General features: G+C 34.2%; 1 protein-coding gene across 1 annotated transcript in view; it reads right to left on the reverse strand.

Annotated features, from left to right (window-relative positions):
* LOC149535488 (1-acyl-sn-glycerol-3-phosphate acyltransferase-like) overlaps positions 1–11841 on the reverse strand; it is a 19917-nt gene extending 8076 nt beyond the window's left edge. The window contains exon 1 of the mRNA XM_089805643.1: positions 10710–11841. Within this exon, the coding sequence (XP_089661769.1) occupies positions 10710–11081 (372 nt within the window). The 5' untranslated portion in view covers positions 11082–11841. The remainder of the gene's footprint in view (positions 1–10709) is intronic.
* Positions 11842–16741: the final 4900 nt, after the last annotated feature.

Raw genomic sequence — 16741 nt, forward strand, 5'->3', positions numbered from 1 at the left:
CATTGATGGCAACATCAATGAAAAACATCTAGGTTCTAAGAAAACCAAACAGTTTTTACTGTTGCAACTTCTCTCATCTTTTCAAGTCCTCTTCAATCAAATCTGAAATCCTCTGGAACACTACTCTTTTTAGCATCTTCTAGATCGGCATCATGAATTTTTCACTAAGAAACTTCTTAGCTTCTCCCCCATTCAAATGTACTTTTATCTTTCTCTTTAGCATTAATAACTCTTCATGCTGCATATCTCCCCCATAGAGATATTCCTTCTCTTTTACATGGATCTTCCTAAATCTCCCTAATAACTATCTCTCCCCCATACATACTTAGGAGATGTTTTTTATACATTCTCTCCCCCATTTACATCAATGAAAAAGACTTCATTATGTCAATTTACTGCTTTAAGTCTTCAACTAGCTTAAGTTTTCAAAGATGTGTTGTTCGATACCAAATACTAAGGGTCCTTAATGACTCTTCTCATCACAAATACTCCCCCATACAGGAAGCATCAGCATTCAATTCAATCAAACAATAGTGCTATGTACCATTGGACTAATTCAATCTCTACATCATCTACTCTGAACTAGGTAGGGGCATAACCCCAAGCATACCTCTCAAGAACTCAAATGTATAGTAAGGGCTTTGTAAAGATATCTGCAACCTGATCTTTAGTACACACATATTCCAATCCAATCTCCTTTTATGTTGCCTTCTCACTCAAAGCATGATACTTAATAGATATATGCTTAGTCTTAGAATGCAATATATGATTCTTAGACATGCTTACTGTACTTGTCATAGTATATGACAATAGGTTCTAAAAATTATATCCTAATATCCTTCAGCATATGCGATCCACATCACTTGATTACAATTATTTGCTACTACTACATAATCCACCTCAGTTGTACTCTACAAAATACAATCGTGTTTCTTACTCAGCCAAGAAACCAATCTTCCTCCAAGAAAGAATTCTCCACCAGTAGTGTTATTTTTGTCATCCATAATTCCTACCCAATCCACATTAGTATAATAACATAGAGTGAAATCACTTGATCTATCATACCATAATTCATAATCCAATGTTCCCTTCAAATATATGAATATCCTTTTAGGATTGCATAATGATACTCCTTAGGATCATCTTGAAATCTATCTACAATCCCACCTACATTTTCTATATCTGGTCTAGTGTGAGTCAAATATTGCAAACCTCCAATCATGGATCTGTACTTCTTCTGCTCAATTGTAGGTGTCTCATCTTTGCTAGATAACTTGTGACCAGTTATCATTGGCCTACCAACATGCTTACAACTTTCCAAGCTAATCTCTTCAACAATTCTTTCAAATATTTTGCTTGTGAAATTAAAATGTCATCACTTTTCTGTACAATCTACAAACCTAGGAAAAACTTTATTTCTCCTATCATACTCATTTTAAACTCATTCTTCATTTCTTTAGCAAACTTATCACTTGCTTCACCATTGCCTCCAAATATTGTGTCATCAACAAATATTACTATTATCAGGAAACCCTTATCAATTTCTTTCAAATACAAGTTCCTATTTTTCATACCTTTAGCAAATCCAAATTTAGCCAAATAATTGTCCAACCTTACATACCAAGTTCTAGATGCTTGCTTTAGGCCATATCTAGAGCTTTCTTCAACCTACATACCATATCTTTCTCTTATGTCAAAGGAAAACTTTCAAGTTTCTCAATGTATACCTCTTATTCAAGTTCTCCATTCAGGAAGGTTGATTTGACATCATTTGATACACTTTAAATTTCTTATTTGCTGCATAGGCCAGGAACTTCTCACTACTTCCATTCTGACTATAGGGGCATATGTCTCCTCATAATCTATTCCTTCTTGTTGTGAATATCCTTTGCACACAAGTATTGCCTTGTTTCTTTCAACTTCACCTTGTTCATTCATCTTTTTGTTGAATACCCATTTGGCTCCAATAACATTCTTGGCTTTAGGTCTTGGAACTAATTCCCATGTGACATTCTTTATAATTTGATCTAATTCTTCCTTCATTTCTTAAATCCAAATTTGATCATCTTTACATGCTTCATATACATACTCTTAGGTTCAACTTAAGAGATTAAACATATCTCTTCATTAACTATGTTCCTTGTCATCACTCCTTTGTCTTTGCTTCCAATTATCTTCTTTGGAGGGTGATTCTTTGTCAGAATCCTATTAGAGGTAGGAGTCGCTAACTCAACTCTTACTTCTTCTCTTGGTTTAGATCTTTGTCCCCTTTGCTCATCAATTTGCACATCATTATGCAGATCATTGTTAGTCTCAAAGAAAAATTCTACATTCTGTCTAACAATTCCAATATTATCTTCTTCTTCATTAGAATTGCAATCCATCATCTTTTCCTTAATTCCAAACTTTTTATCAACTTTTACATTTTTGTATTCAACTATTATCTTAGTTCTATGACGAAAACATCTGTAAGCTTTACTTTTCAATAAGTAGCCAAGAAACATTCCTTCATCACTTCTTGGACCAAACTTATAAATGTCATCATCTCTCTTTATATAACATTTTCTTCTAAATATTGTAAAATACTTTACTAAGGGTGAATGACCAAACAATAATTCATAAAGAGTCTTATTCATACATTTTTTGATATATACTCTATTCATAGTGCAGACTATTGTATTGACTTCTTCTCTCCAAAATCTCTTGGATACATTATTCTCAAACATCATTGCTCTTGATGCCTTTGATACTGATCTATTTCTTCTTTCTGTAATCCCCACTCTACTAAGGGGTCTTAGGTGAAGATAATTGTCTCTTGATTTCATTCTCTTCACAAAACATGTTAAATTCTCTAGAGGTAAACTCTCCTCTTCTATTTGATCTCAAACATTTTATGTTAACACCATATTTATTCTCAAATCTATTCTTAAATATCTTAAACTTATCAAAAGCTTCATATTTCTCTTTAAAAAATGCTACCCACATCATTCTAGTGAAATCATCAACAAAAATCATAAAATATATTTCTCCATAGAATCCTCTTGTCCTAGTAGGGCCACCTAAATCTGTGTGAACAATCTCCAGCTCCTCTATAATAGTGAATGTCTTGCTAGAAAATGATATCTTCTTCTGCTTAGCCAAGATACATTCTTTGCAAACAATATTAGTAGGCTTTATTATCTTAGGCAGATCTCTAACTATAAATGTGTTATTAACCTTCACAATGTTATCAAAGTTTATATGACAAAACATCATATGCCATAACCAACTATTATCCACTTTTGCAACCAAAAATAGCATCTTGGTGGGATTCAAATATAATACATTACCTCTAGACAATGTTCCTGTTCCAATCAACTTACCATCTTTATCTTTAATAATTCAAATCTTTTATGTTAAATGCAACTAATAACCTTTATCCACCAAATATCCAACACTTAACAAATTATGTTTTAATCCATCAACAAACTATTATTCTACAATACCTCATTAGATAAAAATAAATCATTTAAAACCCCATATTAAACTACTTCCTTATTAACAATAATGCATACACTTGTAAACAATTCTTAACCTATTAAAGAGGTTAGTTATCTCATTTTTTAAGGTAGATATCAATTAATTATATATTAGGGGAAAATCCCTAGTGGCCACCTAGGCTAACTTTGTGCATTTAGATCTCCTAAACTATAACTATGATTTGTTCAATTTTTTTGGTGAACCTTTGGAGGTGAGTGAAGAGCTTAAAGCTAAGATTTCAGCTTTTGGGTATTCATGAATCTCTCTATAGGGATCGTAGAGTGCAAATTGGTCCAAAGGTGTCATTTTGAATTGCTCACCCAATACCCACTGTGTTATGTACCAATACTCGCTTGCTACAAAATGCCAATACTTGTGGCTAAATGTCCAAATAGTCTTTATGAAATCTACCAATAATGGTGCACAAATGGGCTAACCACCAACCAAAATAGCTAAAAAAATGCATGACTATTAGTACATGTGTGATCGACTATCAAGATATATGTTCTCATTTTTTGAATTGAAATCAATTAGTATCTATGACAAAAGAAAGAATAGTTATCAAACCCCCTATTGATAATAAAACATTTCCCATAGTATTTCTTAAATGTTTTTATGTTATAAAAACAAGAGCTCTGGGAGAGCATGAGTCCCTGCCTTACGGAATTTGAAAATGTAAAAACTATTTTTACTTGTTAAGTTTATTTTGGCTACAAAAAGATTTCTTTTTTACAAAGATAAACATCATGAATTAGTTATCAAAATTTCAATACCATTTTACTAGGGCTTTTAGTTTTGGAGTTTAGGAAACCTAAAATGTATGCCATTTACTAATCTTGTAGAGAAAAAATAGCTTAAAAACTTCTAAAGAAGAATGTATTTAATTTTATGTTTTATAGAGTGTTCCTCTTTGCTTGGTCCAGATGTATTGGCTTGGGGCGGTACCTTGTCTGGTAAATATCATGTCTCTATTGGGTATCAGGAGATAACTAGACAATTATTTGGGGATGCTGAGGTCCCTTGGTGGAAGCAAGTCTGGAATAAAGTTTCTTGGTCCAAGTGCAATTTTTTCTTGTGGCTAGTGGCTCACAACCGTTGTCTTACCTGGGATAATCTTTGTAAACGTGGATTTCAGGGCCCCTCTTATTGTGTTTTGTGTGGTAATGGAGAGGAGTCTGTCTCCCATCTATTCTTCCATTGCTCCTATTCTACTCAGATATGGCACCTTTGGTGGAGCGCTTGGGGTTGCTCTTGTCGGCATGCTTCCTCTTTGCCTGAGTTCTGGGCTCGCTTGGGTAGTGCTCCCTCCAAGTCTTCTTCTCTCCATGCTGCTTGGATTGCTGGCCCATCTTTCATGCTTTGGCATATCTAGTTGGAGAGGAATCGTCGCATATTCCAAGATGTTCGGCTTGGTGTTTTGCATCTTTGGTGGAAAATATCACATTCTCTCCAGGAAACTATTCTTGTGAAGTGTGAGCTTGATGGGGGTATGGATCCAGTTGATCTTGCTATCTGTAATCGCCTCAATTTTCATCTGCAGGATGGGGTTGCGGCTCATAGGTTTCCTTCTATGTCCAGGCAGCTTCACCATCAGAGGAAGGGTCGGGTTAACCGGGATAGGCACTGGACTCCTCCTCCCTGTGGAGTTCTGAAAATTAACACTGATGGTTCTTCTCGTGGGAATCCTGGTCCGGTTGGTATTGGCGGAGTGGCTCGTTGTAGTTCTGGGAATGTTAAATTTTTCTTCTCAATTCATAAGGGTGATTATACTAACAATCTCATGGAAGCTCAGGCTATTTTATATGCTGTGGAACAATGTTGCTTGTGGGGATGGAGTAAGATTATTTGTGAGTCTGATTCCCAGGTGGTGGTGAACATGCTTTCTTCGCAAGAGCTTGAGGATGTTAGTTGGCAGCTGGCCACTGTTGTTAAGCAGATTCTTTTCTTCTCTTCCTCTTTTCAGTTCATTAGGTTCAAGTATATTCCGCGAGAATGGAATAGACCTGCTGATTGTTTAGCCAAATGGGCTTCTAGTCATGATTCGGGTTGGAATATTAGGGATAGGGGGCAACTGTCCTTTGAGATGGTGCAAGAATTTGATGATCTTGTTGCTCAGGATCGAGCTCCTTGTTGAGCTCTCCTTGTTGTATTTCTTTCTGTCTTAATAAATTTTTACCCCTCTTTTTGCGATAATAATAAAGTGTCACATAGTGACATGTACTTGTCATTATAGTTAATATAATTAATAGATATAGTTAATAGAATACATATGTAACATAGTACTACATTAGTTTTAAAAGTTTTAACAATAGATAATGAAATTGAAAATGTTATATAATTTATAGTTTATCAAATAATAATATTTTTAATTTTTTAAATATTAGATTTAGGAATAGATATTGTTGTAGATTTTATTAAAAGATACAATAATTAAATGTTCATCATATTTGTACTATTGAGTTAGAGTTAAATAGATGAGTATTTATTAAGTCATTTTCAACAAATTTATATTTAAAATTTAATTAATTTATGTATTAATGTTATTTTATTATAATCTAGAGATATCTAAAATCTTGCAAAATGAATCGAGCCAATTATATAATTTATATAGTATTTAAAACATATAATTAAATAATAAAACTTTAGAAAAAAAAGTTTAATTAAAAAATAAATTTATGTGATTGGCTCAAACTTACAATAAGATTAGATTAAAAAGTTATAACTAAAAAGATTGACTATGGAATTGTTTTTCAATTGGTTGGAGGTTAAAATATATTAACAAAACTATTAAGATAAAATTAAATAAGGGTTGCCAATGTTACTACCTTAAATGTAAACTTAAAATGTTAGATATCATAGAGGGATTTTCCTAAAATATCAATAATTAAAACATATTAAAAATAAATTGTAAAAATTTATAAATTAAATTTTTATTTGGCTTAAATAGTCTAAATTAAAATCAAATTATATGGAAAAAAAAATTGAAAGTTTAAATTTTAATTTAAAAAACTATTTGAATAGAAAGTGAGAATAAATAAAAATCAAATATTAATTTTAAAATTGGTAATTAAAATATAAATTTATTAAATTAATAAATAGTTTAATAAATATAAAACTAATTGTTAAATTTATTAAAATTTACATCAAATTTTTTGAATATATTAATATTAGAAATTATTAAAAACAAATGAAAAATAAAGTTAATATTAGAAAGCGAAAATATTTAACTAAAATATTGTAAATGTTTATTTAGTTTTTAATTATTAATTAATTATAATAATAAAAGACATTGTGACATAAGCGACATAGAACTAAATAGAGACAAAATATTCTTATCATTTTATTTTTCTTAATTCAAACATGATATCATTATAAATTTTTATATACCACTTGAGCATATAGATTGTTATCTAGTAAATGCTTGCATTATTGCTGCTATTTGAATGCATAAATTAATTAATTTTTGAAAAAGACTAGAAAAGATTGCAATATTGTTACATATCAATAAATCTTGAAGCTCTAAAAAGGATGAAAATTTGTATCATTGAAATAAAATCATCCAAAAATATAATAATCTTACATTAATCTAAACACATATATTAATTTACAATACCATTTTTAAACGTTTATATATTGACCATTTTGAGAGAACTAATAATTAAAAAACAAGCTCAAAATCAAATAAGTTGTAAATATACACGAGTCAATATAACAAAGGTAATAAAGAAGTTTAACACAACCTTTCATGGACATACTGAAATGGAAGTTGATTGGAAGTTGATTACCTTATACTTTCTTCAAATAAAAATGTCGAATATTATATATGCATATTAAGATGGAATATGGTGGAGGCTCGAGAGTATTCGAAAGAAAGAAGAGAATTCTATAAATTTCTAGAGAATTAGAATTCTATAAATTTTGATGCAAATTAACACTCTTCATTTACTTCCAGCCGTTCTTTGACACAGTTTTTTTTTTTTTGGGTCAAAGTTAAAAGCTTTGTTGCAAATGGCCACGATAGCCTCCTTAAGATATTAATGGAAATTATATGTGGTTCGTGAAGATTCAATCAGAACAAGCTTGAGTAGGGTGTGAATGACAGCCATTAATGTAATTAATGTTCTGGGTTGATATTTTTTCTTATTTTTAGAAGTTGAAAAATAATATAAAGCTCAGGAAAATTGTAAGAGGTCAGTGAAAAATTTGGAATAACTTAAAATAAATTAATTTAAAAATAAAAGCTATGTCGAATTTTAGAAATTGAATTTTTAAAAATTCCACAAATTAATAAAAGGATCTATGAAAACATTAGTTCTCTAAAGTAACAAAGTACAAATATTGTACTTCGAAGTATAAGTTTTATGAACCTTTTTATAAAGCTTTGGGGTCACTTTTTATAATTATAGAAAATGTGTACTCCACTATTTAAATACCTATTACAATGACTTTTGTACTATTTATTATTTTTTTTTATTATATATTCTTGAAATGATTTATTAAACGTTCTCCACGACCTCTTGAGGTGGATTTTTATCAATCGGTTTCATGAATGGGACTCTCCTGTATACAACCCTTGTATGGAGGGGACCTCTCTTTGTGTATTTATTGCTTGTATAAAGTGGAAGACAGCAAATTACATCAGAAAAGAAAATGAAGCCATAAAACAAGATAAACGTGCCAAGAAATAACAGGAGTTAGTACAGATGAAAGTCACAAATCATGGGCCACCTAGTCTCCATCCATAGAGCATTGATTGTTGTTGTTTCTTCATGATGTTTAAATCTACATCACTCTTATTTTATTGGTGTTGAGTCCAGCATGAAATGTGTGAACATAAAGCTACCTTATCCAAAGCAACGCAATACTTTTGTGTATTATTATGATTGAAGTTTAAGGAGAGGAGAAGCTGAGTAATAATGTTCTCAGGAAAAAACCACATTCCAGAGTGGAATTATAGGGCCACTTGTTACACGGCCTTTGTTGTTATTGTGACTTTATATTAACATGTTTTATTTTATTTGATGATATTTCTTAAAGAGAGGTTATTTTTAAAATGATATGGTTAAATTAATGAGTTATAAATTAATATGGTGGATAGTTGGATGTTGATCTTTAGTGTATAGGAGAATCAATCTTGTCATTTTCTTACGTGAAAAGATGATAAACTCTGTCAAGGAATCACCCATCGTTATATCCAAATGCTTTGTCTCTGATGTTTTTCAAGACCTCCAATTTATAATTCAGTGTTCATCTGATTCCAATGGCCCATTGTAACAGAAAATGAATATCTTTTTCCACAAAACAAAATTTCGTATTTGAATTTTTTTCACATTCCCATTTCACACCTAAATTGATAAGAGTTGTTCTTTTATTAAAGAATAAATATCTGGACTCTCTATGGAATATCAATTGAAATAAGAGTTGTTCTTTTATTAAAGAATAAATATCTGGACTCTCTATGGAATATCAATTGAAATATATGTTTAATGATTCGTAATCTATCGGACACATCTGCTTTTATTTGATGGTTGAAGGACAAGACAAACAAGGCAAATTCTGCTACTCAAGATTTTCTTAATATGTTTTATTTAACTTCATAAAATTAACTCGGAGAAGATGGCATTTTTAGAGTGATGTGGTTAAAGAAGGGAATCGTACGATTAGTAAATATTATATTATATTATATTACCTCCTGCCTCCCTTTTATACTTTCTTTTGGTTCAGATTGCTGGGTACTGTTCAATATCTAGGATTAAATGTTATATTATTTTATTAGATTATGTTTTTGATATTAAGGCAATCAAAACTAAAGAGTGGCCTTCAGTACATCATTATGGATAAACCACAGCATATTAACAGCAAGTCATTATCATCAGTACTTTAACCACCCTTCTCTTAATATTAAAAACAGAGTACCCAAACCAGCAAACCAAAACCAGATGCTAACAAATAGATTATCATATCTACCAGTAACAAACACAAAATTACGAGCAGATGGCATAAAATCCGAACTATGCATATCAGAATATCTATCATACAGCATAATGTTAGGCAACCCATTTCTGCCAGTTTGGATTTGGATCACAGACTTTCACCAAAAACAGAACGAAAATATATGAAATTTGAAGTGCCAAATTCTCTTTCTTAAGAGAATGCTTGAGTCATGGATGATAGGACCCCATTTCAGCCCAGGGTTGGATTTGGATCACAGACTTTCACCAGAAACAGAATGAAAATAAATGAAATTTGAAGTGCCCAAATTCTCTTTACTGAAGAGAATTCAATTAGGATTCACATAGATGCAATTGTATGGCACTCGTTGAAAAACAGAAGAATTCATTTACAACTAATCTGTAAGACGATCCAGAGAGCTTCATTGAATGGAGATGTATACTGGTTTTATTATTTTCTCTTGCATTCTGTGTATTGGTATCGGCATACCCAACTGTTGTCATTGGGGTAACAAACCCTCGAAACAGTATTTCATTCTGTGTATTGTTATTGATTTCATTGTGGAAGACCATTTTATAGATAAATCACCAAGCTGGATGCACTGAAGGATGGAATATCACCAGGTAAATTTGTTATCGTTCCAGGTTAATCTCGATGGGCCTATACCAGACTTTTTGAAAAGATTCTTCAATTATCTGCGTTGGAATTGGCCTACAACAAACTTTCAGGCCGTTCCCCTGACTCTCTATGGATCTGCCTAGAGATTCTCTAATTGAATAATCAGGGAGCACCCTATCTCTGTCGGCTCAATATATTTGTTGGGAGAACAATAGAGTCTCTGAACATTTGTGGTTACATTGGAATAACTTCAGTTTCACTCTCAAACTGCATAAATTTGACAGATTTCAGGCTAAAATAGAATGGCCTGGTTGAGCAAATCCTCTCCCAGATCAAGGATTCGCAACCCTAAATTGTTATAGTTGATGATAACAAGCTTAATAGACGAATTCCTGACTTCAAAATTCTCGCTGGTGGTTTTTCATAAGATAAATGGGGCGAAAAAATAAATTAAAGAACAATTCATCATCAATCATTTCAAAATTAAAAACTGCATAATTTAATTACGAACTAGCCATCAGAAGACAGTTTTGTGAAAAAAGAATAGGTGTATTGAAATTAAAAGTTTCAGGGAAAACATAGAACAATCAAGAAGAGAAATGTAGGATAAAGAGATGTACCAGCATTCTTCCAGTAACGTGGCCATAAATATTTCCTTGTCTGATCCGCGCATGAGGCCATGGCAGCATAACCATCATAATTACAGCCCACACAACAGTAGTAGCCATCATCGCCACAAAACACACAACAATCTTCACAACTGACAAAGCTACTGATATCCAGCTGTTATCTTCAACATATTCAGAGTTTTTTGAACAACATTTACTTTTTGATTTGTCCATTTCCCTCAGAAAATCAGCCGGCTTTTCATTGTATGGCCATAATTTGTTGCAAAAATGATTAGACGACAAGTCTTGAGAGGCGTCCCCATGGCGAACCATACTGAAGGATTGGCTGTAACCCCTGTGTCTCATGACGTCAGAATTGGCCATTGCTTCACACAAATTTGCCCTCAGCGCCTTGCAATTTAAAGCTGCAAAATTAAAATCCGCACCAGCAAAGCTAAAATCATTAACACTGTACGCCGGATGTTAATATGCTAGGCTATACTTGCTCTGCATATGCACACTCTGTAATCAACTACAGTTTTTAAATATTCAATTCTCCGCCATTAGATCTCCGAAGACTGCTTTACAAAAGGGAAAAGTTTTAAAATTCCCTCTTCTCAATCAAATTCATTAAATACGAAATGAATCGGCAGGCCTTATTTGGAAGCTTTAGGTAGGCTCACAAACAATATAGAATTGTCCCAGGTCAATTCCAAACAAAGCATTACCAGAACATTTTTATTCAAATTAAGAGAACACTAAAATATTTCATGGATGTCCTTTCCAACACTTCTACAGCTAAAAACGTTGTAGACATTGCAGAAGATTCGTCTACTTTCCAACAAAACATTAAAACCCCAATTATTTAAGCTCAACCAACTTGCTACAGCCCATATCTTTTTGACTAAAACAAATTTTCCAATGCCGTATTCAGTTCAAATTTGGGCAGACAATGGCGGTTCGATTCCCCTCGTAAATAAAATTTATAAGGAAGAACACACAAAAAAAAATCCTTCCACTTTTTGGCTCGTAAAATCCCCGGGTTGCGTGCTTTCCCCAAATTAGCTGTCTTGCAGAAAATAATGAGAATAGTGGCTGCACCATAGTCTCATCATCTGTTCGCTTTTCAATTTCATAGGCGAACCACGTGTCACGTTAAAGGCATGAGATAAGGAGTGGTCATCCCTTTATCGAACGCACGCTTTTATTGGCTGCATTCAATGAATTCTTGTCAACTTAGATGTCACCACTTGGAATGAACCTTCCCTATTTTTCTTAATTATATAATTACTCTAACAACCACCAAGAGATAAAGGCAATGAGCCTACAATACAATGATAACTTGTGAGTCTCTTGTCTCGAAGGTTTTGGGTTCAACTCTAATTGATCTAAAGCACATAATAACAATTAATTTCAAATAAGTAGTTTAAGTTGTGTCCCCTAAAATACCTACACAATCAAACTCGATGTTGTTGTAAGTTGAGCATTCCATGACAAAATGACGTTCAATCTCAACCATCTCTATAGTGGTATTTTTCATCTCCTCTTTTAGTATCAACCATCTGCCTGTTTCACATCTCAAATGGTGAGAGTTAGTTCTACATTGGGCTACAAGCCTTTTAGCTTTCAATGTAATATTTGCTCCTATATTTTTTTTCTTCTTCATCACTTGTTGATTAGATTCTTTGAATAGTATATTTGTTTCCATTCATTTTGCCTTGACCATATGATACTCCTAAATTTTTCCCATACAAAATCCTTTATTTCTTCATTGCCAATTGAATACTCTTCGTATAGTGAACCTGCTCAAATCTGATCTTAAAATGATGATAAAGAATTGCTTAATGACAACTACAAATGATCAACAAATCAGTGTCTCTTATTTCAACACAATGATCCAATACAATGCTCATCCATAAGACAAGACTCTTGGAATTAACAAGAAATTCAAATATATGATATGTTGGTATGAAAATGCACTCCTACAGCTGTAACTAAAAAGTTATGAACTGATGGACTATATGCAATGAAACCTAGCTGGCTTGAAGCTCCCTTGTGAATAGATGAAGAAGCAACCCTTTATTCAGATAAGTACAATAATACATTAGCTATTGTACTTGAATATTTTTTCTCAATGTAGCACAAATAGAAGACTAAAGTATCTTCCTCCTAGCTGCAATAATTCAAGTGATCTTTCACACCCTCAAAATTGTGTACCAATTGAGAGTTTTCATTTGCAATGGCCAATTGTGACTACTGTAGAAACCCTAGGCTCCACGATGCACATCAACAAATATCAACAATAAATCTGGATGATAGACAATGAGCCCTCAATGCCTATTTATTATTTTTCCTCAATAGGTCAGCCTCCTTGAACTTTTCTTAAGTCACCTTCTAGAAGGAATATTATTTTATTAATTGTTTCTCCACTTCTCCCAGCAACCTCTGGAACATTATTTTATTAAGTGACTTTATAAAATATTTTATAATTCAAGTCACTTTATTAAATTAATTAAATATAAAGTTACCTTTTAATATTTATTTATTTGATAACTTTATAAATAATTAACTCCTTTGAAACGGGGACATTACAGTCTGCCCCTCCTAAAATTGCTTGGCCTCAAGCAATCTCAATGCTGGATGTTGCAAAATCGCTTCTCCCTCCCAAGTAACATCTTCAACAGGTAAATCTTTCCACTTAACTAGATACTCTTTGATTACTCTCCTTCGAAGCTGCTTCTCTCTATTATCCAAAATGGATTATGGTACTAAGATCAATTTCCCCTCATCATCCAAGGGAGCTAATACTACAGAAGGCACCACATTCTGATCCAACGCCTTTTTGAGGCATGATACATGAAACACATTATGCACTCTACTATCTGCAGGAACCTCCAACTCATAAGCCACCTCACCAACTGGCCTGATGATCTTGAATGGTCCATAATAGCGTGGCTTGAGTTTCTCGACACCACTCTTCTTGAGAGTGGACTGCCTATATGGCTACAACATGAGGTAAACCATATCATCTACCTCAAAACTACACTCAGTCCTCTTCTTATCTGCATACTGCTTTTGTTGGTTCCGAGCTCTAGTAATGTTGTCCCTAAGAGTAGCAACTATATCCTTACTCTCCTATAATAGTTCACCTGCACGGGGTACTCAACTATCTCCCAACAACAAATCTAAGAAATTGGGTGCCTCATAACCGTAAAGTGCCATGAAGGGTGTCATTTGTATAGTCATATGGTATGTAGTATTGTAGCAATACTCACAGAGATATATCCATCTGATCCAAGCTCGCTACTGATCTGCCACATAATTCCTCAAATACCCTTCCACCCATTTGTTCACAATCTCTATTTGAACATCGGTCTATGGGTGATAACTGGTGCTAGGTGTAAGCTTTGTGCCACACAACTGGAATAACTCCTACCAGAAGTGACTCATGAAGTGGTTATCCCTGTCACTCACAATATTCTAAGGCAAACCATGTAATCTGAAAACTTCCCTAAAGAAGACCTCTACCACCTGAGCTGTCGAGTATGTAGTAGTGATAGGGAAGAAGTGAGCATATTTTGTTAGTGTATCCACCACCACATAGATACAATTGTGCCCTTGGGCCTTGGGCAAGCCCGTGATAAAATCCATGGAGATGCACTCCCACTTACTGTCAGGAATAGGAAGTGGCTGTAGGAGCCCTATTGGATAAGTGTGCTCTTTTTTTTTCTATTGGAAAACAAGACACTCATGCACATACTACAAAACATCATCCTTAAGCCCCTTCCATGTGAATCCATCGCGTACTAACCTGTAAGTCTCGAAATACCTAGGATGGCCTATTGTAGGTGAATCATGGAGTGCTCTCAAAATCAACTGCTTCACTTTCGATCCTGGGACTAAGTAAATCATGTTCTTGTAAATGATCAAATCATCTACAAGGGTGTACCTAGTGTCAATTCCTATTCCCTCCACTATATTAGAGGCCCATGTGTCTCTGGCATATTCTGCTACAATCAAGTGTCGCCAATCCTCTGATATTTGAATCATAGAAGTGAGGTATGGCCTACGGGATAAAGAATCTGCAAAAACATTCTATGTCCCCTTAACATGTGATATCAAAATCATAGGCCTGTAACTTACCCACTTCTACTGATGATCATTCAAGTCCCGCTGTTCCAAAAAGTGCCTCAAACTATTATGATCAATTTTAATACAAAATTTGTTGCCCACAAGATACTATCTGAATTTGGCCAAGGCATGCATGATGGCCAACATCTCCTTATCATATATGCTGAAAGATCTCTCAGGCCCTTTGAGTTTCCTGCTCTCATAAGCTATAGGATGTTTGTCCTGCATGAGTACAGCACCAACTGTCTCTCCAGAAGCATCATATTGAAGCTCAAATGGCTTTGTAAAATCAGGCAATGCTAATACTGGGCATGTAGTCATTATTTCCTTGAACCACATAAAATAGTCTTATGCCTCTCGAGTCCACACAAATGCCCCTTTCTTCAACAAATCTATAATGGGTGTTGCGTGCAATGAGTAGCCACTGACAAACCTGCGATAGAATCCAAATAGACCAAGGAACCCCCTCAACTGTTTAAGGTTCTCTGGTGGTGGCCAATCAACAATAGCACGGATCTTTTTAGGATCCATCCACACTCCCTCTGCACTAATGATGTGTCCAAGATACAACAACTTTGTCATCCCCAAATCACATTTGGACTCCTTCGCATACAAGGACTCCCTTTGTAAAATGCTCAATATTGTCTCCAAGTACTCTAAATGTTCCTACCATGTCCTTCTATAGATCAAAATATCATCAAAGAATACCAGCACAAATTTTCTCAACTGATGGTGGAAGACCTTGTTCATAGTGGACTGAAAGTTGGCAGGTGCATTAGTCAAACCAAAAGGCATGACTACAAACTCAAAGTGCCCACAATGACATCTGAAAGTAGTTTTCTCAATATCTTGCTCTCAAACTCTGATCTAGTGATAGCCTGATCTCAAATCAATTTTTTTGAAATAACAAGCCCCATGTAATTCATCTATCAACTCATCGATGCATGGGATGGGATACCTATTCTTTATAGTTCTCTTATTCAACACCCTGTAACCAATAGACATCTATAGAGTACCATCCTTCTTTTTTACCAAAACAATAGAAGATGCAAAAGGTGACTTATTTGGTTGGATGTGTCCCATTTCTAGCAACTCCTTTATGGTCCTCTCGATCTCATCTTTGAGTCATTTTGGGTTTTGGTATGGTGTGATCATGACAGGCTTAGCGCCTTCCTCTAGCTCGATAATGTGCTTAATGCCTCTGTTTGGTGGCCTACCTGGTGGAATCTCACTGAATACCTTCTCATATTTGATTCTCAATTTCTAAATATCTAGATGATATTCAGCCTTATGTTGCTCCTCCTGGGTAGGCATCAAGGCGCATATTGCCGCCCACTCTATATTATTATGTCTGGCTAATCTCTCCAACTACCTAAATGACATAGTCCTGGCATCACCATTACAGATAGCCTTCAGCACATGAGTCCTGTCATCCACCTCGAATTGTATCTCCATATCCTTCAATCTCAGGGTAACCTCTTTCAAAGAATGTAGCCACTGCATCCCAAGTACTATGTCCCTGTCACCCATGTTGACCACATGATAGTCCACCTTGAACTCATAGCTGTTCAGGCACAAAGGTAAATCTCGCACCATCCTGTCACAACGAAGAGTATATCCATCAGCTACCTTGACTCTCAATCCCTTGAACTCCTCAGTAATGAGTCCACACCTCTCCACAAATTGTGCATCAATGAAATTATGTGTGGCATCTGTATCCAACAAAGTAATAACCTTTTGTCCCACTAAGACACTCCAAAGTCTGAAAGATCCCTCTCTTTGAATACTAGACAGACATGCCTCCTGTAAATGTAGCTCTGGAGCCTCTTTTTTCTTAACATTATCTACCTCATGTTCACCCTCTGCCTCGTCAGGATCCTCATCATGGTGCTCTAAGTTGTCTGAATCTGAAC

Source organism: Cupressus sempervirens, chromosome 10 (genome assembly GCF_028749045.1).
Source record: "Cupressus sempervirens isolate cs-2001-9-10 chromosome 10, ASM2874904v1, whole genome shotgun sequence".
Lineage (NCBI taxonomy): Eukaryota > Viridiplantae > Streptophyta > Pinopsida > Cupressales > Cupressaceae > Cupressus > Cupressus sempervirens.